The sequence below is a fragment of the Anomaloglossus baeobatrachus genome, chromosome 2, assembly GCF_048569485.1.
Source record: "Anomaloglossus baeobatrachus isolate aAnoBae1 chromosome 2, aAnoBae1.hap1, whole genome shotgun sequence".
In the NCBI taxonomy this organism is placed as follows: Eukaryota; Metazoa; Chordata; class Amphibia; order Anura; family Aromobatidae; genus Anomaloglossus; species Anomaloglossus baeobatrachus.
This window is the reverse complement of record NC_134354.1, coordinates 132,677,775-132,702,724: the sequence shown is the minus strand read 5'-3', so window position 1 is coordinate 132,702,724 and position 24,950 is coordinate 132,677,775. Positions and strand designations below refer to the sequence as shown.

Sequence of the window (24,950 nt, the reverse complement as noted above, 5' to 3'; positions counted from 1 at the left end):
AAACTGGGAGGTTATTTGCCCCAAATCTGTCCCCAGTAGCACGTTTGCAGGGATCCGATCAGTTACCCCCACCTCCCTCACCCCTCGCCCTGCGCCCCAGTCCACATAAATGTCAGCAACAGGCAGCGCCGGGTCAATGCCTCCAATCCCGGAGACAGCGAGGGTTTTTCCAGGGATCAAGTCTTGGGGGGACACCATCTCAGGCCGCACCAGAGTCACCTCCGAGGCGCTGTCTCGCAGTCCTATGGTCACAGACTGGCCGACGGTGACAGGTTGGAAGCTGTCCAGGGACCTACCACCACCCCCACCCACACAATACACCTTGGGCGGCCCTTGGGACGGGGACGGAGCCGGGGCCTTGGGACGCTGAGGCACATGGCCTTGAAGTGTCCAGGTAGGTTGCACTGGTGGCACCCGTCTTGGCTCTGCCACGGGGCCTGGAGAGGGGAGTTGAGGGGGACACCCCCTGCAGTCTAGGGGGCAGGTGGGGGCAGTCGCAGAGTTCATCTTACCCCCTCTCCAGGTGCTGCTGGTGGCTGCTCTCCTGGCTTCAGGAGCCCGGTTGTTGGTGTAGTCATCGGCAAGGGCAGCTGTAGCCGTGGACCCCCTTTGGCTTCTGGTCTCGGATGAACTGGCGGAGATCCTCAGGGCAGTTCCACAAGAGTTGCTCCGTGATGAACAAGTCCAGGATCTCCGGTCCGGTGGAAAGCTGCAGGCCTTGGGTCAGTGGTCGGCAGCTCGGGCAAGTGCCCGCCGGTGGTCAGCCCAGGAGTACCTTTGGTCCCTTCTGTAGGCTCCGGAACTTCTTGCGGTAGGACTCTGGAGTGAGGTTGTACTGTTGGATCAGGGCCCCGCTTGGATGGTGTCGTAGCCCTGATCCGCCTCAGCAGGCAAGTCCCCAAGGATATCCAGGGCCTTACCCCTTAAACGGGGGGTCAGGTATTTGGCCCACTGGTCCTTGTTCAGATGATGCTGCAAGCAAGTTCCGTTCAAAAGCAGTCAAGAAAGAGTCCAAGTCTCCATCCTTCTCCAGCACTGGGAAGTCCTCAACACGGACCTTTGGAAGTTTGGTGTTCTGGGAAGGTCACGGGTGGCTGATGAGGGCCGGAGCTGAGCTAGGCTGCAGCTGGTAGTTACGCTCTGCCTGGCGCTCTTCACGCGCTGCTTGCCGCTCCACCGCTCGGCCATGAGTTCCTTGTAGCCCTTCTGGTCTCCAGCCTGGAGAAGGGCCATAGCCATTTGAAGAAGGCTATCCGAGCCTCCCAGGCTCGGTGGAATGGCACGTGGTGATCTGCGGCACGCTGCGGAGCCTGGTGATTCACTGTCCATTGCAGAGCGGAGGGCTGGCACCTGGCTCGTTGAGGGACCCTTGGGCGAGCTGCTCCTCATCTTGTCCAGCAGTGCCCGGTTGTGCAATGTCCTCTGCAGAGCTGTTTTCTGGCGTCGAGCTCCTGGAGGACTCGTGGACAACCTCCTCATTGTCTCTGGCCTTAGCATCGGCCATTCCTTTGGCTTTGCTCCTGGTGCTCTCAGCCATTCTTGCAGACTTTTGGTCACTGACACAGAACTGACACCTGATGCCTCCACACACCTTACAGTATCTGCACTCTGACACTCTAGTGTTGAGCTAGTCTGAAGACCCCAGCAGCCACAGCTGCTGCAGGCAGTCTTTAGTGTCTGGGAGTATGGGTCTCACACTCACACACACTATTATCTCGATCCCACCGCTTGCCACCAATATGTCACAAACCACCGGGGGGGGTCACTCAGAAATCCCCCGCGCTGGCTACCAGTACGTCACAATCGGGGGGTAACAAGTGGGGGTCACCCCTCCTTTATACCTCCCGACCGACAGACAGAGCACGTGACGCGCTCTCTAGCGCCCCTCTTATAGTCAGGCCAATTATGGAATTGCCCGACAATAAGCAAGGAGGCCGCTATACTACTTATGCCGATTATTGAAGGGTCCCCGGTGAGAGTAAGGTATATATTCCCCCGACCTCCGCGGGCGGAATATATAAACTCTCCCCGAATCTCACTGGCCTCCCCACAATAATCCTTGGCACAACTCGCTGCCACCAACCGATTTACGGTAACTATTAGCCGAACACACAGACGTGGGATTCAAGATCGAGATAACAGAACAGCCCAAGATTAATTATATAATTTAATCAGCCTAAAGCACACTAGAAACTACAATATATACAATAGGGAATCTACAGAATATACATATGTCAGAGTACAGTTACAGATAAAGCATGGGTTACAAACAGGTATACAATTACATCAGTTACCTTGTGTGTCTGGCCACAGGGGGGCGCTGCTAGACCAGGTTTCCAGGAACTCCCTCACAGGTCTTTCGCCAACCAGGCCCCCGAGCAGAAGAACACTGGAAAATGGCCACGAAGTAGGGTTTATCAACCTGGGCAAATCCAGGTCCCCTCCTACCTTAGTGACCTCACAGGGAGCACTGCTCCACCCCCTGGCTGGAGTTATGGACAAATTCACACAACATGGAATATGGGCCATAACTTTGCCTGGGAGCGTCGTAGGCGGACGCCAATGCTCTCATTGTGACAGTTATGAATTTAGCTACAGAACGAGGGGACTCATGACCTGTCTATCGAGTTCCCATATGGCTGATATCACGCCTGGGGTATTTCCCAAGCTCCCCCTTCCATAAAAAAGGTGTGCCAGCATCGTCCGCCCTGCGCCAAACACCATTTTTATGGTTGCCATATTTATCGGAGATATGGCTTGCGAGATATGAACCATTTTTTACTGGAGTCGTTCTGTCTGGCTACTTCCAAGCCTTGCTAATGAGATACAACTCTTGTTACAGGGTGACGGCAGGGAGTCATCCTGGGTCCATTGGTCCTCACATCATCTCATCTCCATATCAGAGGAGATGGCTGTTGGAGGTGTAAGTGGGATGTGACACCTTCACAGATGCCTGGACATTTGAGCACAAGAAGGGAGGGGGGCACTGCCAGGGAGTGATGAGAGCAATTATGACTTCTAGTCATAATTCCTCTTCATATCCCTAGGATTTACCTCACACCAGGGTACATGTGGTCCTTTTAAATGCAACTGTCAGAGACTGTTAGCATCTAAATGGTTACCAGCAGTGACTGAAGCTGACCTTTTGAGAGAGTTGCTATCTGTGTAACACAGCCGACATCTGCCGTGTGAGGAGAGAGCTGAGCTCCTGAAATCCTCCACACTTGCGACCCCAGCGTGGGCGTACAGTTATGGCCATACATGCTAAGAGGTCAGGAGCTCTGAAATATTTTTCATTTGCTTCAGTAAGTTTTGTCTTTTTTTTTTTGTGATCATTTTTATAAATATGTATAGATGAATTTACACTAACCAATATAGGAGAGTGCTAAAAAAGTAAGTTAATGGAAAAGTGCATTTTCTTTTCCACATTTTTGAAAACTTCTCTGCAGGAGGCGCCAAGTCACACCAATGTTGATCACAGAGCAATAAACACTTTAGGGGTGCTTCACACACAAGCGAGCTCGCTGCCGAGATCGCTGCTGAGTCACGCTTTTTGTGACGCAGCAGTGGACATCATTAGCGATCTCGCTGTGTGTGACACTGAGCAGCGATCTGGCCCCCTGCTGCGAGATCGCTGCTCGTTACACACAGCCCTGGTTCGTTTTCTTCAAAGCCGCTCTCCTGCTGTGACACACAGATCGCTGTGTGTGACAGCAAGAGAGCGACAAATGAAGCGAGCAGGGAGCAGGAGCCGGCGTCTGACAGCTGAGGTAAGCTGTATCCAAGATAAACATCGGGTAACCAAGGTGGTTACCCGATATTTACCTTAGTTACCAGCCTCTGCAGCTCTCACGCTGCCTGTGCTGCCGGCTCCGGCTCTCTGCACATGTAGCTGCTGTACACATCGGGTTAATTAACCCGATGTGTACAGCAGCTAGGAGAGCAAGGAGCCAGCGCTCAGTGTGCGCGGCTCCCTGCTCTCTGCACATGTAGCTGCATTACACATCGGGTTAATTAACCCGATGTGTACTGTAGCTAGGAGAGCAAGGAGCCAGCGCTCAGTGTGCGCGGCTCCCTGCTCCCTGCTCACACTGGTAACTAATGTAAACATCGGGTAACCATACCCGATGTTTACCTTAGTTACCAGTCTCCGCAGCTTCCAGACGGCGGCTCCGTGCAAGCGCAGCGTCGCTTGCACGTCGCTGCTGGCTGGGGGCTGTTCACTGGTCGCTGGTGAGATCTGCCTGTTTGACAGCTCACCAGCGACCATGTAGCGATGCAGCAGCGATCCTGACCAGGTCAGATCGCTGGTCGGATCGCTGCTGCATCGCTAAGTGTGAAGGTACCCTTAGTGTGAGTAAACAATAGCTCACACACAGATAAGAGAAACATTGATGCTTTTTATTTTTTAACTATTGCAGCATGCTGTCCTCAGCTTACATAGCAAAATCCTTGTGACAGATTCCATTTTAATATTACATATAATCCATGCGACTATTGTCTTCTGCCTCCTTTAGAACTTTCCATGTCGCGTCCATACAGCTTGGCCTCAAGTGTTGATGTTTCTTCCGAATTGACCACTTCAGCCAACCAGAGGCGTGCTTACATGCTAAGGGGGCCGACTAGCCAAGGGAACTAACGCACTTGCAACTAGTTCCTCGCCTCATTAGCATATCATATGGGATCTTTAGAAATACCTTTTCAAAAAAATCGCTTTATCTATGCTACTATAGGCTGGGACAGTTAGGCAGGGATTAGTAATATGCACCCAGAACTGCTCGTTGTTCGGGGTGCATGTTGCACCTGACAGGTTCCCTTTAAAGTGTTTGCCCACTTTCTGGCCAAATTTCTCAAACCCCCAAAAACATGTACATGCAGAACTGCCTCAGTGGTTCGCCATTGCACCCTTTCCAGGTCTTCTTTTGCTTATGGGTCGACAGTGCAAACACTGGGTGACGGCTGCTGCGGCATCATGACACTCGATGGCGGCTGTGATGTAGATGATAACATCACTTGTTTCCCATCTCCACAGCCACTGTGAGTGCAATGGACACAGCTCCTCCATCTCATTCATGGGAGCAAGGGACAGTGAAATAAAACGCAGGGGTAAGCCATGTGGGGATTAATAATTGCTTATATTTGTGTACAGTTAGAGCTTTTTCAGATAGTGGCCAACCCCTTTAAATTGAATAAGTAAGAATGAGTTATTGATAGCCTGTCCATTAAGTGACTTTTAAGTTTAACTCCAGCACTCAGCCCCATTTTTAGTATAGTGAATATTCTTGTATTAACTAGGTTATGTGTTATGGGGAAGAACTCTTTTGGGCATTTGCAAAATCTAAAATAAATGAAAAGATCCATCAGCAGCACACAGCTTGGGTACGCTTTTGTTCACAATTTGGGCCACTGACACGGAGCCCTAGACGCCACTTCTGTTATGTTTGACACATTATAGTAATCTGTGCTAATTTTCCCAGCAAAATTACAGATGTGAACTGCTGATGGACCTGATCGTATTCATTGTATGACTGATCTGGAAGATTATGCGGATTTATTTTAAATATACCAAATTTAACATGTTTCTGAAAACTATAGCCTTTAATCAGTGGAGTGGTTACAGTTCTTTATCACTGTTAGATCGGTGCGGTCTAAGGGTACCGTCACACTTTAGCGACGCTCCAGCGATCCCACCAGCGATCTGACCTGGTCAGGATTGCTGGTGCGTCGCTACATGGTCGCTGGTGAGCTGTCAATCAGGCAGATCTCACTAGTGACCAGTACCCAGCCAGCAGCGACGCGTGGAAGCGATGCTGTGCTTGGTAACTAAGGTAAATATCGGGTAACCAAGCGCTTGGTTACCCGATATTTACCTTGGTTACCAGCGCACACTACTTAGCGCTGGCTCCCTGCACTCCTAGCCAGAGTACACATCGGGTTAATAAGCAAACCGCTTTGCTTATTTACCCGATGTGTACTCTGGCTACGTGTGCAGGGAGCAGGGAGCCGGCACTGGCAGCCTGAGAGCGGCGGACGCTAGTAACCAAGGTAAATATCGGGTAACCAAGCAAAGGGCTTCGCTTAGTTACCCGATATTTACCTTGGTTACAGCTTACCGCAGATTGTCAGAAGCCGGCTCCCTGCACATTCAGATCGTTGCTCTCTCGCTGCCACACACAGCGATGTGTGCTTCACAGCGGGAGAGCAACGTCCAAAAAATGATCCAGCACTGTGTGTAACGAGCAGCGATTTCACAGCAGGGGCCAGATCGCTGCTCAGTGTCACACACAGCGAGATCACTAATGAGGTCACTGCTGCGTCACAAAAACCGTGACTCAGCAGCGATCTCGCTATGTGAGAAGTACCCCTAAATCTCCGTACCATCAGCTGTTGGAAGGGGATGAGGAGTTCTTTTTAAGTCCCTGTGTCTTCATCACTTTTTACACCAGAGCACTGGATATTACAACTTGACCGCCTTCCATCTAATATCCATGGCCTCTGCTAGCAAGAGGTCATCAATTTTAGTAGCTATAAAATTCCTTTTAAGATGACGTGTCACAATGTTAAGTGGCCAGCTTGTCTTACGGTTTTACTCCCACTGCTCTTCTGAGTGCCTTTTTTACTTTTAAATTCGCCACATGGTTCTAGGATATTGTCTTTTTCATTTAGTGTTAATTTTTATGGTCCTTACCAAGGGGACGTGGGTCGCAAGTTAATAATACAGAGTAATCTAAAGATGCCCCTCTGTACAGATCATAAAAAAGAGAGAGAGAAAGATTTTTGTGACCAGAATTGAATTTACAGTTGATCTGGGCATGCCCAGAGTAAAAAAACGGATCCGTCGCCTGATTCAGTCATTTCACAGATGACGATGGATCCTGCGACCATAGGTTTCTATTATAACTAACGACGGACGCCGACGGATGCGTCGCTGTCAGTTTTTTTGACGCACACTAAAAATGTTGCATTGTGCATTGCTTCTGCCCGACGGTCACTCATTCCACGACTGATCCGTCGCGGGACGGATGCAACGCAAGCCCATCAGTTGCAATTCGTCGTTAATACAACCGTTGGATTGTATTAAGGATACCGTATTTATTCAAGGCGACGGATTGTGACTGATGGAAAAAGATGGAAGTATGAAAGCAGCCTAAATTGTGGAACTGCTTTATTTGCATTGATCTCTATTGTCTTGCGCAAAAAAAAAATGTTTTATGTGCTAATGAATGTGTATTTCAAAAGTACCTGTCTTCTTGAATAATGTTTTTCAGATTCTTGGGGCTTTTTTGCAATACAAAAATCAAATAATTGTTGGAATTTTAAATGTTTTTTTAGGGTATAAGGAATTGCTAAAACTTTTGGTTCCTTTGTCCATTCACATTATTTTATATATATTTTTTTTTTTATAGAAACTGCTAAGGAGATGAAGGAACCGAGGCAGAGAAAAGATAATCGGCGACCAGACATCGAGATATATAAGCCTGGGCTTTCAAGACTAAGAAATAAGCCAAAGTTGGATGTATCTGACAATCACACTGAAGAATATCAGAGAAATGAGAAAGTTCTAGATAGTGAGCCTTTGGTTAATGGGGCTGTGCCAGTCTTCTCTGGAGACACAATCCAAGATGATGAAGATCTGGATCATGGTGGCTCATTCGCTGTGAACCCTGAAAGTGAAGAGCGAAAAATTGTAAAAAGAACCAAGAAACCAGATCGACAAATCTATCAACCAGGAAGGAGATTGCATGGTTCTGTGAAGGAGTCATTGAATGAAATTGTTGAAGATGATATTGTGAGAAGAACTGAACATCTAAAACTGGAACATGAAGATCAGTCTATCAACAATCACAAGATTCCTCTGGAAAATGGAAACAAGATTGTTAAGGTTGAGAAATCGAAAAAATCAGAGCGAGACAGACCCAACAAGATTGGAGAAGAGATGTCTTCACTGAGGCCTGGTAAGGAGGAGAGAAAGCCTGGATCAACCAAACGTTATTCTCACTCGGACAAACGGAGGACCCGCACTAGAAACTGCAGCACCAGTTCTGCGGGAAGCAACAACAGCAGCGAAGAAGCCGTCATGGCTGAGGGCAACAAGAGGTGTCAAGACAAAGGAAGAGTTGCTGGAGATCGAAAAGAAAAGGTGCGCACAAAAAAACAGGTCTCGCTGTCTTCAACCGATTCTTTTGAAGATGACTATAACGATCGTCGGGATGACTCGCTCCAAAGCAGAAACCAATGGAAGAAGAGGCAGAGCTCCAGTGACAAAAGCTGCTCAGAAAATACCGACAGCATCAAACGATCAAGCAGCAAAGATACCCGTGAAGGGTTTTATAACCGAGAGTCCCCCTATCAACCTGTCATTGATGAAGAGAGGACCCGGAAGCGAAGTGAAAGACCCAATAGCAAGCGTAACAATGCCATAGAGAAGCAGGAATATAGAGCGAGATCGAGTGAGCCCAGGGGCAGAGGGAGGGGGATCATTGTCCTTCCTGCCAACACTGATATAACCCATGCTACAGGAGCGTTAGAGCCAAACAGCACAAAGACCCTTTCTACCGCTTGCAGTAAATCTGTTCGTGGCAGGGGCCGTGGCGGAGCTAATCGTCGTCTTTGGGATCCCAATAACCCTGAGCAAAAGCCTGCACTGAAAAATCAGAGCCCACAGCTTCATTTTCTAGATACAGATGATGAGTCTACACCTGCTTCACAGAGTGACAACTTATCGTCTGTCCCTCAGGCATCTTTCTACAAATTCCAGAATTCTGATAACCCATATTACTTTGCCCGTCCCCCTTATCCATATGCTGGATACTCTATGCCTTATTCATTAAGCCCCAGCAGTGGCATATATCCTGGTAGTTATTATCCCGGCTATCCAGCTCAGTCTGCACAGTATGGCTCAGGGTCATACTCCGAAAGTCCAGTAATGTCTGAGGAAATCGAGCAACAAGTGAGGACGATGCAACAGCAGGAGCTGAGCCGTCTGCTGAGAATGGCAGATAACCAAGAGCTGCAGCTCAGTAACCTTCTCTCCAGAGAGATGATCAGCACCGAAGGCCTGAATAAAATGGCTTTGCTCAGGTAAGGAAATATTTGGTACAGTCTGTCACAATTGAACAGAAATTCTGGAAATGACTGCGCACAGGAGGTATTGTTTCCCCAACTGTCTGTCTGAAACATCCCCCCCCCCCCCTTCCCAAAAAAATATTCCTTACATCTGGTGTGAGGCTGAAAGGGTTAATTTAATTCCACTCACTTCCAAATCAGCTTTTGCACTATCATCAGGTATCGGGTGCCTGTCGGACTAGATCAGTGTTCGATACCTGATATACAATGCATATATATATAGATATCACGTTGCAGGAACACCTCCACCAACCAGATGTGAATATAGTCATACATTTCTAGGAGGCATAATGAGGATCTGCACAGTGCAGAGTATGTAGAAAAGATGACCCTGGAATATTATATTATAGAGTATTTTATAGAATATAAAATATTATATACAGTGTGTGTATGTGTTTGTGTGTGTGTGTATATATGTGTGTATATATATATATATATATATATATATATATATATATATATATATATAAAATCAAATTATATATATATATATATATATATATATATATATATAATCATATTGTATATATGTAATCATATCATATTATATATATATCTATATCATATTATATTATATATCGTATTTTTCGGACTATAAGACGCACCTTTTTCCCCCCAAATGTTGGGGGAAAGTGGGGGGTGCGTCTTATAGTCCGAATGTATGAGGGGAATGAGGGTGCTGTGGTGGAGTGGGTCATCAGCAACATGAGCAGGCTGTAGTAGCGCCTACTGTGACCACGTGGGCCTGCTCATTAGCCTCTTTTCATATGCACTAAATCCCGACGCCCATCATCTCTCAGCGCTGAAGCTGGCGCTGACAGGTGGGCGGGATGATGGGACGAAGATGCGCACATAATTACCAGCCGGTCCGCGTGATCATCCCTGGCAACTACAGCCTGGAGTGATCATATGTGGCTATATCCACTGCCCCCCGCACATCATCATCAGTACGGGGGGCAGTGAATAAGTATACTCACCGGCCACCAATCCCTGCAGCATCGCGATGTCCTCCTGTCTGCCGACCCGCTGATGTGTGTGGAGAGTGGTGCGCACAGCTCCACACAGGTCAGCGTTGCTGGTGCAGGCAGGAAGAAGAGCAATGCTGCGTGGAGTGAGGAAAGGTGAGTATAAACGTTTTTTTTTTTTTTTTTGTGTGGCACAGGATGGGGGCATATACCTGGATGGGGACATATACGGTCCCTAGATGTGGGCACATACCAGGATGAGGGACGAATATATATACAAGGATGGGGATCATATACAAGGCAGGAGGATCATTACCAAGATGGGGTACCTTAGTAGAGAATTTGGGGACATTATCCCCATAACAGTGTCAGCAGCAGATCCTCGCCCTATTACAGTGTGTCATGACCACATTTTTTGCTTAAAATTTTATTTCTTTGTCGCTCCATTGGGAGACCCAGACAATTGGGTGTATAGCTTCTGCCTCCGGAGGCCACACAAAGTATTACACTTTAAAAAGTGTAACCCCTCCCCTCTGCCTATACACCCTCCCGTGCATCACGGGCTCCTCAGTTTTATGCTTTGTGTGGAAGGAGGCTGCTCGGGTTCCCAGCTTGAGGACTCTCTGGAGGACGAGGCGGACGTCGCAGCTCAGGGCTCTGACCCTGACGTTGCTCTCAATCTTGATACACCTGAAGGGGACGCCATAGTAAATGACCTTCTCGTCCATCAACCAGGTGTTAGATCTATCTCCCCCGCCGCCACCTGTAGAGGAGTCGACTTCTCAGCAGGAGAAACACCAGTTTCGGTTCCCTAAAAGTACACGGAGTGCGTTTTTCGATCACTCTAACTTCAGAGATGCTGTCCAGAAGCCCAGAGCGGTTCCGGACAAGTGCTTTACTAAGCGCCTTACTGACACACGTTACCCCTTCCCCTCTGATGTAGTTAAGGGTTGGGCTCAATGTCCCAAGGTGGATCCCCCAGTCTCTAGATTGGCGGCTAGATCTGTGGTATCGGTTGCAGATGGCTCATCGCTAAAGGATGCCACTGACAGGCAGATAGAGCTCCTGGTGAAATCCATCTATGAAGCCACGGGCGCGTCTTTTGCCCCGGCTTTTGCAGCCGTGTGGGCACTCCAAGCTATCTCAGCTTGTCTGGCTGAGATTAATGCGGTCACACGTAATTCTGCTCCGCAGGTTGCGTCTTTGACTTCTCAGGCGTCAGCTTTTTCTTCCTACGCCATGAACGCAGTTCTAGACTCTGCTAGCCGTACAGCGGTGGCATCCGCTAACTCTGTGGCAGTCCGCAGGGCCATGTGGCTGCGCGAATGGAAGGCAGACTCGGCTTCCAAGAGGTTCTTAACCGGTTTGCCGTTTTCTGGCGACCGCTTGTTTGGCGAACGATTGGATGAGATTATTAAGGAATCCAAGGGAAAGGACTCCTCCTTACCCCAGTCCAAACCGAAGAGACCTCAGCAACGGAAAATACAATCGAGGTTTCGGTCCTTTCGTCCCTCCGCCAAGCCTCAATCCTCTTCGTCCAGCAGGCCGGAGAAAGGCCAGAGGAACTCCTATGCGTGGCGGGCTAAGCCACGCCCCCAAAAAGCCGCCGGAGGCAATGCCTCCAAGGCGGCCTCTTCATGACTCTCGGCATCCCCGAACCGCATCCTCGGTCGGTGGCAGGCTCTCCCGCTTTTGCGACGCCTGGTGGCCACATGTTCAAGACCGATGGGTGAGAGACATTCTGTCTCACGGTTACAGGATAGAGTTCAGCTCTCGTCCCCCGACTCGTTTCTTCAGAACCTCTCCGCCCCCCGAGCGAGCCGATGCACTTTTTCAGGCGGTGAATGCTCTGAAGACAGAAGGAGTTGTGATCCCTGTTCCCCCCCAGGAACATGGTCGCGGCTTTTACTCCAACTTGTTTGTGGTGCCAAAGAAGGACGGCTCGTTCCGTCCCGTTCTGGACCTCAAACTGCTCAACAGACATGTGAGCACCAGACGGTTTCGGATGGAATCTCTCCGCTCGGTCATCGCTTCGATGTCACAAGGAGACTTCCTAGCATCGATCGACATCAAGGATGCTTATCTCCATGTGCCGATCGCATCCGAACATCAACGCTTTTTGCGTTTCGCCATCGGGGACGAACACCTTCAGTTCGTGGCATTGCCTTTCGGCCTGGCGACAGCCCCACGGGTGTTCACCAAGGTCATGGCATCTGTCGTGGTGGTCCTACACTCTCAGGGCCACTCGGTGATTCCCTACTTAGACGATCTTCTGGTCAGGGCACCCTCTCAGATGGCGTGTCAAAACCGCCTTACCGTCGCTCTGGCGACTCTCCAGCAGTTCGGGTGGATCATCAACTTCCCAAAATCCAAGTTGACACCGACCCAATCACTGACTTACCTCGGGATGGAGTTTCATACTCAGTCAGCGGTAGTCATGCTCCCGCTGGACAAACAGCTTTCGCTGCAGGCAGGGGTGCAATCTCTTCTTCGGGGTCAGTCACACCCCTTGAGGCGCCTCATGCACTTCCTGGGGAAGATGGTGGCAGCGATGGAGGCAGTGCCCTTCGCGCAATTCCATCTGCGGCCACTCCAGTGAGACATTCTCCGCAAATGGGACAGGAGGTCGACTTCCCTCGACAGGAACGTCTCTCTTTCCCTTGCAACCAAGACGTCACTTCAGTGGTGACTCCTTCCCAACTCTCTGTCGCAGGGAAAATCCTTCCTACCCCCAACCTGGGCTGTGGTCACCACGGACGCGAGCCTGTCAGGGTGGGGGGCGGTTTTTCTCCACCACAGGGCTCAGGGAACCTGGACTCCGATAGAGTCATCCCTTCAGATCAATATTCTGGAGATAAGGGCAGTGTATCTAGCCCTATTGGCCTTTCATCGGTGGCTGGAGGGCAGGCAGATCCGGATCCAGTCTGACAACGCCACTGCCGTCGCATACATTAACCACCAAGGCGGCACTCGCAGTCGTCAAGCCTTCCAGGAAGTCCGACGGATTCTGCAGTGGGTGGAAGCCACAGCTTCCACCATCTCCGCAGTTCACATCCCGGGTGTAGAAAACTGGGAAGCAGATTTTCTCAGTCGTCAGGGCATGGACGCGGGGGAATGGTCTCTTCACCCAGACGTGTTTCGAGAGATCTGTCGCCGCTGGGGAACGCCGGACGTCGATCTCATGGCGTCACGGCACAACAACAAAGTCCCGGCATTCATGGCCCGGTCTCAAGATCACAGAGCTCTGGCGGCGGACGCATTAGTTCAGGATTGGTCGCAGTTTCAACTGCCTTATGTATTTCCTCCTCTGGCGATGCTGCCCAGAGTGCTGCGCAAAATCAGGTCCGACTGTCGTCGCGCCATTCTCGTTGCTCCAGATTGGCCGAGGCGGTCGTGGTACCCTATCTGTGGCATCTCACGGTGGGTCAACCGTGGGTGCTCCCAGACCGCCCAGACTTGCTGTCACAAGGGCTGTTTTTCCACCTGAATTCTGTGGCCCTCAACCTGACTGTGTGGCCATTGAGTCCTGGCTCCTAGCGTCTTCAGGGTTATCTCAAGATGTCTTTGCCACCATGAGACAGGCCAGGAAACCAACGTCCGCCAAGATCTATCACAGGTCTTGGAGGATCTTCTTATCCTGGTGCTCTGATAAGGGTTTTACTCCCTGGCCTTTTGCCTTACCCACTTTTCTTTCATTCCTTCAATCCGGAATGGACAAGGGGTTGTCTCTCGGCTCTCTCAAGGGACAAGTATCGGCGCTATCCGTATTTTTTCAAAAGCGTCTAGCCAGGCTTCCGCAGGTCCGCACGTTCCTGCAGGGAGTTTGCCACATAGTCCCACCTTACAAGCGTCCGCTGGAACCCTGGGACCTTAACAGGGTGCTAACGGCTCTTCAGAAACCACCTTTCGAGCCGCTGCGGGATGTCTCTTTATCACGTCTTTCGCAGAAGGGGGCATTTCTAGTGGCAGTTACATCGCTCCGTAGAGTGTCGGAGCTGGCAGCGCTGTCATGCAAAGCCCCCTTCCTGGTTTTTCACCAGGATAAGGTGGTTCTGCGTCCTGTTCCGGAATTTCTCCCTAAGGTGGTATCTCCTTTTCATCTCAATCAGGATATCTCCTTACCTTCATTTTGCCCTAATCCAATTCACCAATGTGAAAAGGATTTGCACTCATTAGATCTGGTGAGAGCACTCCGGCTCTACGTGTCTCGCACGGCGCCCCTGCGCCGTTCAGATGCGCTCTTTGTCCTTGTCGCTGGCCAGCGTAAGGGTTCGCAGGCTTCCAAGTCAACCTTGGCTCGGTGGATCAAGGAACCGATTCTTGAAGCCTACCGTTCTTCTGGGCTTCCGCTTCCTTTGGGGCTGAAAGCCCATTCTACCAGAGCCGTGGGTGCGTCCTGGGCATTGCGGCACCGGGCTACGGCTCAGCAGGTGTGTCAGGCAGCTACGTGGTCTAGTCTGCACATATTCACGAAACACTATCAGGTGCATACCTATGTTTCGGCAGACGCCAGTCTAGGTAGGCGAGTCCTTCAGGCGGCGGTTGCCCACCTGTAAGAGGGGGTCGTTTTCGGCTCTTTTTATCGAGGTATTCTTTTACCCACCCAGGGACTGCTTTTGGACGTCCCAATTGTCTGGGTCTCCCAATGGAGCGACAAAGAAGAAGGGAATTTTGTTTACTTACCGTAAATTCCTTTTCTTCTAGCTCCTATTGGGAGACCCAGCAACCGCCCCTGTTCCCTTCGGGCTGGTTGTTCTTTTGTGTACACATGTTGTTCATGTTGAATTGTTCTTTTGGTTCATGGTTTTCAGTTCTCCGAACATCCTTCGGATTGAATTTACCTTAGACCAATTTATAAGTTTCCTCCTTCCTGCTTTTGCACCAAAACTGAGGAGCCCGTGATGCACGGGAGGGTGTATAGGCAGAGGGGAGGGGTTACACTTTTTAAAGTGTAATACTTTGTGTGGCCTCCGGAGGCAGAAGCTATACACCCAATTGTCTGGGTCTCCCAATAGGAGCTAGAAGAAAAGGAATTTACGGTAAGTAAACAAAATTCCCTTCTTTCCTCCTCTAAACCCAGGGTGCGTCTTATAGTCCGAAAAATACAGTACATTTTTTACTATCATGGCAGTTAAGAAAGATGACAGATTCTCTTTGAACTTTCTCCTTTGGGCAGGTCAGAACTACTCCAACTCTACGAGCACTGCCTTCTGACCGACATTGAATTCTGTGACCAGCACAACGTGGACCAGCTCTTGTGGAAGAATGTATTTTACCAAGTTATTGAGAAGTTTCGCCACTTCTTAAAAGAATTATCGGGTGAAGGGGAAACCATCCGAAGACAGCTGCTCCATGTGTTGGAGGAGGTGAATATATATGACCATTGTTCTCGTTGGGAGTCACACGTGTTCTGCATAATCACTTTGTATATGGGGGGGTTACAATGTTCCACTTTGCCACTCTTAACACAACCTTATGTAGAAACAATTATAAAAAGGCAGCTTACCCCGTCTCATGCAGAGACCACAGTTTATTGCCAGCTCGAAAAACACGTATAATGAAAGGCCAGGTACTTAGAGAATCCATCGTCACAAACCGTGGATTAAAATCTGTTTCATTATTCCATAGCTAAAATTGTTGTTAAAAAAATGGAGTTACAACAGGCAGAGGGCAAACCTACGCATTTCAGCATTAAGCCTTACTCATAGAATGCAATATCCTTCTATTCTTCCAATCACGTTATCAGTAAGTGAAAAGCATCGTTCACTATAGAGCTAGTTTAAAAGATTTAAAAGCTGTAGTTTGTGAACAAAACACATATACTATTCTATTTTATTGACTCTAAAATGTGCATTGTATTAATAGAGGTCACATAGCATCAGTAAGACCTAATGCTGAAACATGTAGGATTGCTTTTTGTCTGTTGTGACTCCTTTTTTTGTACCACGATTTCAACAATGAATAAAGAGATTTGAATTCACGGTTAGCCCATCTGAATTTTCTATGTATCTTTGTCTACAGTTTGTGTTATAGAGCTTTTCAGTTAAAGAAGTAGTCTTATTACTTTTTTATTCATTAAAATGTGTTTATACAGTGGGTAAAATAATCATTGAACACTTTACCTATTTTCAAAGTAAATATATTTAAGGCGCTATTGACATGAAATTCTCACCCGATGTTGGTAAAAACCCATCCAATCCACACAGGCAAAGGAATCAAACTATAGATATCCATAAATTGTTATTTGTAATAATGACAAATGGCACAGAAAAAAATATTGAATATATGGAGAGGTGCAAAAAGCCATGGAAAGTCATGATTCCTGCTGAAATCTATCAGTAATTAGAAATCAATCCTGCCACTTAGTGAAAATTATAAGCTGGTTCAACTGATGGCCTATAAAAGGTGTCTCATTACCAAGGTGCCACACAAGAAACATCTCATGATGGGTAAAACCAGTGAGCTGTCTCAAGACGTTTGCAACCTAATTTTTGCAAAACATACTGATGTGTTATGATCCGGAACCATGGAAGACCACCACAAATCATTGGCAAAAAGGTGACAAAAGCATTGGCAACTAATCTGGCCGCCATACCCTTACTAACCAACACAACTAGAAGTAGCCGAGGGGTGAACTAACATCCTGTGCACCGCGAACCCAGCCGGAGAACTAACTATCCTACAGGTAGGAAAGATGAATAACTCTCTGCCTCAGAAAATAGACAAGAATAGCAAGCCCCCCACATTCAAAGACTGCGGTGATATAGGAAAAACACAATACACAGGTAGATGACAGGATTAGCAAAAGGTGAGGCCCCCGCTGACTAAAATAGGAAAGGACAGGAAAGGGACTGATGGTTGCCAGAGAAAACCCTGCAAAATACCAACTTCCTGATAGTACAAAAAGGCTCTCAGATCGCTCGATCTGAACTCCGTCCTATACCAGGTGCCCTTGTCATACCAAAGAACAGAAAACAAGAATTATAACAAATTCAACAAGCCACAAACACATGGACCCAAAAGGAGCTATTCTCCACACAGAACTGCAGGGAGTTCCTCAACAATCCACTGAGGGGGAAAATCCCTGGAAGGAAATAAACTGAAACCAACCACAACAAATGACAAACCCAGATAAGCAAAGAACCAGACAATAAATAAAGAGCAAGCACTTATCTGGGGAAGATGTGGTGTAAAGCAGGATTAAGCAGGCTAGAGATACAAAGAACAACTGACATCCGGCAACAGCCTGCAATCAGACCAGGACTTAAATAAGCAGAGAGTTAGCAAAGGAAACACCCACTGCACAACACACCTGGTCTCTGTCCAAACCTTTCCTGGCCACCAGAGGGAGTCTCCCAGCAGCCAAGACATAACTAACATTCACAACACTGATGGCATTGGTTACAGAAGTATTTCTAAACTGGTGAAGGCTCCAGTGAGCACTGTTCGGGCCATAATCCACATGTGGGAAAAACGTAATTTCACCATTAACCGGTCAAAACCATGTGCTCGTCGCAAGATTTCAGACAGGGAAGTGAAAAGAATTATTAGAAATTATTAGAAGAGCTTTCCAACAGCTGAGAACCATGTGTGAAGCGTTAACGAAAGATCTGCAATCAGCAGGTAAAATTGTTTCAAAGAAAACAATTAGTAATGCACACATTCTCCATGGTCTGTTTGCACGCGCACCATGCAAGAATCAATTACAGGAAAAGAGCATGTTCAAGCCCATTTATAGTTTGCTCAACATTCAGACAAGCCTGTGAAATACTGGGAGAATTAGTCTGATCTGATGAGACCAAAATTGAACTCTTTTGAGTGCCATAATGTGCACCATGTTTGGAGGTAAGAAGGCACTGCATATCACCCCAAAAACATCATACCAACAGTGAAGTTTGGTGGTAGGAACATCATTGAAAATTTTATCAAAGGAACTAAAGCTCAGAGTTCATAGGAGCCCTTAGAACCTTCAGGATTTGAAGAGTGTTTGTGTGAAAGAGTGGATCAAAACCACACCTGAGCAATGTATGCAGCTAAGTTTCTCCATACAAGAGGCGTCTTGAAGATGTTATCACCAACAAAGGCTTTTATATTATTTTTTTTTATAAGTATTTAATACATTTCAGTAAGCATGTTCAGTATTTTCCCCTTTATTTCTCATTATTACTCATCACTAAATTTCTGGACATCTATGGTTAGATTTATTTGCATGTGCCTTTGTGGATAGGATGGGTTGTTACCAACATCTGGTGACTGGTGAGAAATTCATGTCAATAGCACCTTTAGAAATATGTTTATTTAGAAAATTGTTGACTTGTCCAATACTTATTTCACTCTCTGTATGCATGTAGTGTGAATGTATTAATATATTCACGACTGCTCTGGTGTCCAGCGCTGTTCTGGTCCTCTTCTCCGTGATGTCCCTGCTCTGTAGACTTTCCAGATCACACTGCGTGACCCGGAAGTGGCTTTTACAGTGTAAATCTATGCAGCTTCATAAACTTGCATTGTAAAATAGACATCTGTCTCATGTATAGAGATAACGACCAGTTGCTATTGTGGTGCTGTCACTGAGAAGAATGGAGCTGGACACTACAGTGAGCAGCAGTAGGTGAGTATATCAACACTCACACTACACTAAATGCATATATACACACATTTAATAAATGAAAAACCTAATTTGGAGTTCTTCTTTAATGGTATATATTTTGAGTAGTTTTTTTTTATATTGCATTATAGTAATTTATTTGTATTGCTCCTTTACATTATATTTATTTAATGCACAAATTCCTTATTTTTAGGGTACGGTATTTTTTGATAGTTTGCTTCAGAAATTGCAGGCAACATATCAATTTAAACTTGAGGACTATATGGATGGAATGGCGATCCGCAGCAAGCCGCTCCGTAAAATGGTTTGTAGTTTTTCCTCATTATTTAGATTATCTTATGTTACTACATTTTTTATGTTATGATATATTAAATATTTTTTCATATTGTTTTGTTGTGTTTAGGTGAAGTTTGCGTTGATCAGTGCCCAACGGTGTATGATCTGTCACGGAGACATTGCACGCTACAGAGAACAAGCAGCCGACACCTGCAACTATGGGAAAGCTCGCAGGTAGTAATGTCAAGAAAAATGCATTTAGCTTTAAAAAAAGAACAAAAAAAATAAATATAAGGATTTGTGTTCTGAACATGTTCACTGTTGTCTTTGCAGTTGGTATCTAAAGGCTCAGCACATTGCACCCAAGAATGGTAGACCTTATAATCAACTGGCCCTTCTGGCTATATACACGGTAGGTTTCTCATATTTTTTTTTAGCATCTTTAACAACTGATGACTTGCTCACAAGATGGGTCACTCAGTACAGGTTCAAACACTATTATGTAGCATTGGACAGGGCAGAGTGCAGCAACCCCATATATTATTTAATGGCTTTTTCGAGTATTGCAATTTTACATTAATTTTCTCTTGAATTCGTAATAATATGCAGTATTTAAAGGTGTTATCCGGCTTCTTTGACTTTTTTTTTTTTATTTCCCTATTGGGCTACATTGGGGCAGGTAAGTAGATAGAGACCACTTACCTGCCCTGCTGTCAGCCCCTCTCCCCCGGCTCAGAGCGGTCATGTGACCGCTCCTGCCGCGATTTTGCTGCTTCCGGTCATTTCATGTCAACAGGGGCAGGGCCATGTTGACATGCAAATGTGGAACAGCATGTTGCCGCCCTGCTGGGCTGTACAGTACGAGGAGTCCCCGCCCCCCTACCCTGCACCCTCCCACACATTCCCCCGCACCTCTTTTACTCTCCAGTAACCTCCCCCTGCACTGCTGTGGGGTCCGTGCCCTGGGGGAGGGGCCTGGCGGCGGCTGCCGTGGTGTCAGCACCAGGCCCCCTGCCCAGGATCGCACATTCAAATGTATCGGCATCACAGATCACAGATGCCGGTACATTTGAAAGTGCTGATGAGAAGCAGCGCAGCGCTGCTTCTCATCACTGTCCCTCCGGCTGTCTGTGCTCTCTTCAGCACAGCGGTGACGTCACTACTGTGCTGATATGTCCAGAGCACAGACAGCGTGCGAACGTGCAGGAGCGGCGGGGACCAAGGACGGGTGAGTATGTACTCCCTACATGTGTTCCCTATGGGGGGGTGCAGAGCCATATGTGTGCGTGTGCAGAGCCATATGTGTGCAGAGCCATATGTGTGCGTGTGCAGAGCCATATATGTGCGTGTGCAGAGCCATATGTGTGCGTGTGCAGAGCCATATGTGTGCGTGTGCAGAGCCATATGTGTGCGTGTGCAGAGCCATATGTGTGCAGAGCCATATGTGTGCAGAGCCATATGTGTGCAGAGCCATATGTGTGCGTGTGCGGTGCAGAGCCTTATGTGTGCGTGTGCAGAGCCATATGTGTGCGTGTGCGGTGCAGAGCCATATGTGTGTGCGTGTGCAGAGCCATATGTGTGTGCGTGTGCAGAGCCATATGTGTGTGCGTGTGCAGAGCCATATGTGTGTGCGTGTGCAGAGCCATATGTGTGTGCGTGTGCAGAGCCATATGTGTGTGCGTGTGCAGAGCCATATGTGTGTGCGTGTGCAGAGCCATATGTGTGCGCATATGTGTGTGCAGAGCCATATGTGTGCGCATATGTGTGTGCAGAGCCATATGTGTGCGTGTGCAGAGCCATATGTGTGCGTGTGCGGTGCAGAGCCATATGTGTGCGGTACAGAGCCATATGTGTGCGTGTGCAGAGCTATATGTGTGCGTGTGCGGTGCAGAGCCATGTGTGTGCGTGTGCGGTGCAGAGCCATGTGTGTGCGTGTCCAGAGCTATATGTGTGCGTGTGCGGTGCAGAGCCCGATGTGGGGCTGTTATTTGCAATGCTGTAGTGATACCAGGTCAGGTGCTGGGGAAGAATACTGACAGGGAATGTGTGTGCAGGGGGCGGGCAGGGGGTGAGGCTGGACACTGGGGGGGGGGGGGGGTGGTGACAGCTCTGACTGAGGTTTTGCACAGGAAGTGGTCATGTTTGCTAGAGCTGAATGTAAACAAGAAGCTGCCGAGAATAAAGGGATAATTCAAGAGGAACAAAAGTTAGAAAACAAAAAATAACAATGTAGGTGTGATTTATGACATTTATGGCACAGATAAACTCAAAAATTTTTGTTAAGCTAATGTAGGACAACTCCTTTAACTATGGCGACTAATGTATGGGGCTGCTGTGTTCTGCCATGTATAACGCTTGTATATGGCCTCTGCATAAGCAGATTACGCTGATCAGTGAGGACTCTTGGGTGTTGGGCTCCACTGATTTTGTTTTGATGACCTATTTTTTTTTTTTTTTAACCAATCCGTTTTTATTGAAATTTTTCAAGAGAAGAATATATAACATACATACAGAAAAGAGAAGAGAGGATTTGCCACTACAGTTTGCCTAGGTGGGCCACTGCCCTTGGTTCATATATAACCCTCATAATACACTTTCAGACCAATATATACTTTTATTTAGGGTTTGCTAGTTTATCTGCTCTATCTCTTGGTTGATGATTTAGTTTATAGGCAACCCCTTTTAAGTCTTGCGTATTGAATACCAGGTCCGACTGAGCAGCCCAGAGGGTATTTTAATTGACAAGTGTCAAAAAAGGGTTTCAACAATGATGTTCCCAAAGAGTTCAGTGCGTGATCTCTGTGCCCTCCGGCTTTACAGCCTCCGGAGATGATAAAATGCTGAGTTATACCCGTGAATAGGGTTATGTGGTGCAGATCATAGCTGAAGAAAAACCATGACCAACCAATAGCACACAATGACACAGCGGGGTAAAGATGGAATTCCTTATACAGTGCTTTTTGGCAATTGTAAAAGGAAAAGCATATCCTGCTTGAAATGTGCAGGTTCAGTAAGTAAAGACCTGTATGAAAGTCACGCTGTGTGTCGTCAAAGCGATGCTTTGGCCAGGAATCTCTGCTCGGGTTGTACCCATTGGGCATCAATGTGATTATTTAAACTGACACTGTAAACTACACACACAGCTTGGTAGGGAAAAAAAACCCCTATCTTACTCATACCTAATGTTCATATCACTGCCTCCATTCTGTTCAAACCGAAGTTTTAGGGCACCCTTAGTGTCGCCTTGAAGCTCAGTGTGCCCTTCTGCCCACTGGTTTACCAGTGCCTTGCTCCCTCACTGGTGACTGACAGCTGGTTTGCCTGAGCTTTCTGCAGACGGTGCTTCTCCAGGTAAACCAGTGCTGTCACACCCCCTAATAAGTATATTTTATTCCACTTTAGTTTTTTCATAATAGAGAAAACTTAGAAAACTACAGGTGCGATTACAAGGTTATGTGTTCAGTTTATACTGTCAGTCTGGGCAGACAATTTCCTTATAATTTAGGCCTTGTGTTCGTTGTCTATTTACTATGAAGAAATACTGCAGATTTGGAAGACAATTGGGGCATGATGGTTCAGTCTTGCAGGGTTGGGGGTCCTGTCTTCAAATCCCACCATGGACAACATCTGCAAGGAGTTTGTGTGTTCTCTCCGTGTTTGTATGAGTTTCCTCCGGGTTCTCCTGTTTCCTCCCTCACTCCAAAGACATATTGATAGGGAATGTAGAGTGTGAGCCCCAATGGGGACAGTGTTACTGATGTATATAAAGCACTGTGGAATTAATAGCTATCTATAAGGCATATATATAATCGCTATCATCATACTGAATGCTATTTTAAAATACTTTTCTCTGTCGTTTCATTGGGGGACACAGGACCATGGGTTATGCTGCTGTCACTAGGAGGCTGACACTAAGTAAACAGAAAAAGTTAGCTCCTCCCCAGCAGTATAACCCCTGAGCCGGAGGCGGGCTCAATCAGTTTTTTGCTTAGTGTCGTAGGAGGCTGATGTGGGCCGTCTGGGCCCCCTTCAGCCACTTGAATTTTTGCGTTATTTTTTTCATTTTTTCTCGGCGACGCTCGTCGCTCTCATCTGTGGTAATTTTCTTTTTCTGCAGGTATCTTTTCTCTTCCTCAGCTCTCGCAGCCCGTGTGGGTACCGCTCCCCTAGGTCGCAGAGGCTTGAGTTGTCGGGCCCTCTCCCCCGTCCAATTCCACGGTACCACTCCCCGGTTGGCACGCGGGGCTGAATTTTCCTGGGCACCCCTATTCACCCTGCGGTACCACCCCAAAGGGTCGCAAGGGGCATACAGCAGGGACTGGACCTCCGCAGCGCATCTGGAGTTTTTGGATGGGGCCCGCAACGCTGCTACATTTAGGGGCTTCCACCCCAATGGCGTCCAACTTCCCGCCTTCTTCAGCCTGCTTCCAGGTGCCCGCAGCCATTCCTTCGCTGAGCGGAGCACACAGGAGCATGTGCAGAGTCTCATCCTGCACACTGGACAGCGCGCCGCGGATCAGGTAGGACCCCTACCTTCTCCCCCCCTCGGACGGCTGCAGAAATTGAGGCCCCGGTCTGGGCCTACTCGCCGGACTCCCCCGCTGCGTCCGTGGAGCTCCCTGCCGGCTCCGAGGTCGGGCGGCCCCGCATCGCTGCTGCGCCGCCGCCGCTTGCGGCCGGGTCCGCCGGCGCTGCCCCTGTACCTTTTAACAGCGCCTCCTGAGGTTGGCTCCGCCGGCGCTGCATCTGTCCGCAACGGCACCTCCGCTCGGCCACTGTCCTCGGTCCCCCAGGCCCCGTCCTCGGCGTGCCCAGGCCGCATCCCGCACGGCGCGCCGAGGATCCTCTCCGCCGCCGCCTGCGGTCGGGTCCGCCGGCGCGGCCTCTGCCCGCGACGGTCCCTCTGCTTGGGCCCCGTCCTCGGCGTGCCCAGGCCGCATCCCGCACGGCGCGCCGAGGATCCTCCCTGCGGCCGGGTCCGCCGGCGCGGCCTCTGCCCGCGACGGTGCCTCTGCTTGGGCCCCGTCCTCGGCGTGCCCAGGCCGCATCCCGCACAGCGCGCCGAGGATCCTCTCCGCCGCCGCTGCGGCCGGGTCCGCCGGCGCAGCCTCTGTCCGCCCCGGCACCTCCAAAATTTAGCCCCCGGCTTCGGCCCTGTCCTCGGCGTCCCCAGGCCCGCCTCCCGCACGTCGCTATTGGACGCCGGCCTCTCCGTTCCCGCCCTCCGCCGTGCTCCAGGCATCACTTGGGGGGTGGGGGATATTTTTTTCCCGCTCACAGCGTCCATTTTAAATAAAGAGAGAAAGGAAAAAAAAAAAAAAAAAAAAAAAAGAGAATGGGAATTTATTCCAGACTACTAGTCTGGGTTTACTGAGGCCTCAGCATCACCTTATTTTTCCAAGGGAGAGACTGAAACACACTTTTCTTAGTGGATATTTTTTATTTTAGGTCGATTTTTATTAAAAATTTTACGTACATGAGTTTTTTGCACCTTAACTCCTACAGTACTTTCGGGCACTTGTTTTGTTTCACCTTTTTTATATCGCGCTCCCAGCTCGAGTTTTTAGTTTAGTCCCCTCCGGCGGGTTAATGCCCTGTCTCAGGTCATAGATCCCCTCGCCGCCGTCCCTCGGCTTCGCGCGCATGCGCTGCGTCCCCGGCCAATACTCGGTTATACCTTCCATAGGTCTAGCGCAATCCCCTTGGGGAGGTGAGTCTCGTACCAGGGACCTTTCCTATGCTAGAAGCGGACCCGACAGGTCTCGTCTTTTGTGGCCCCCCTGTTTTCCACCTTATTCCCCAGGTCCAGACTGCTTTTTCTCCGGCAGTCTTCCGACCTCTCGGGTGATGGCCCAGGCTTTCCACCTCTGCTGGACTCCGAGCAGGACCTGGATGTTTTGGCGCATGTCTAAAGGCCTGCTGGAATTGGTGAGTCAGGCCGTAAGGCTACGGACAGCCCCCTTATCTCCATGCAC

At 48.5% G+C, this 24,950-nt stretch overlaps 1 protein-coding gene across 1 annotated transcript in view; it reads left to right on the top strand.

Moving 5' to 3' along the window:
* Positions 1 to 24,950, top strand: part of SMG6 (SMG6 nonsense mediated mRNA decay factor) — a 420,134-nt gene that overhangs the window by 6,756 nt on the left and 388,428 nt on the right. The window contains exons 2-6 of the mRNA XM_075335342.1: positions 7,407 to 9,081; positions 15,268 to 15,457; positions 18,893 to 19,003; positions 19,103 to 19,209; positions 19,309 to 19,387. Coding sequence (XP_075191457.1) covers positions 7,407 to 9,081; positions 15,268 to 15,457; positions 18,893 to 19,003; positions 19,103 to 19,209; positions 19,309 to 19,387 — 2,162 coding nt within the window. The remainder of the gene's footprint in view (positions 1 to 7,406; positions 9,082 to 15,267; positions 15,458 to 18,892; positions 19,004 to 19,102; positions 19,210 to 19,308; positions 19,388 to 24,950) is intronic.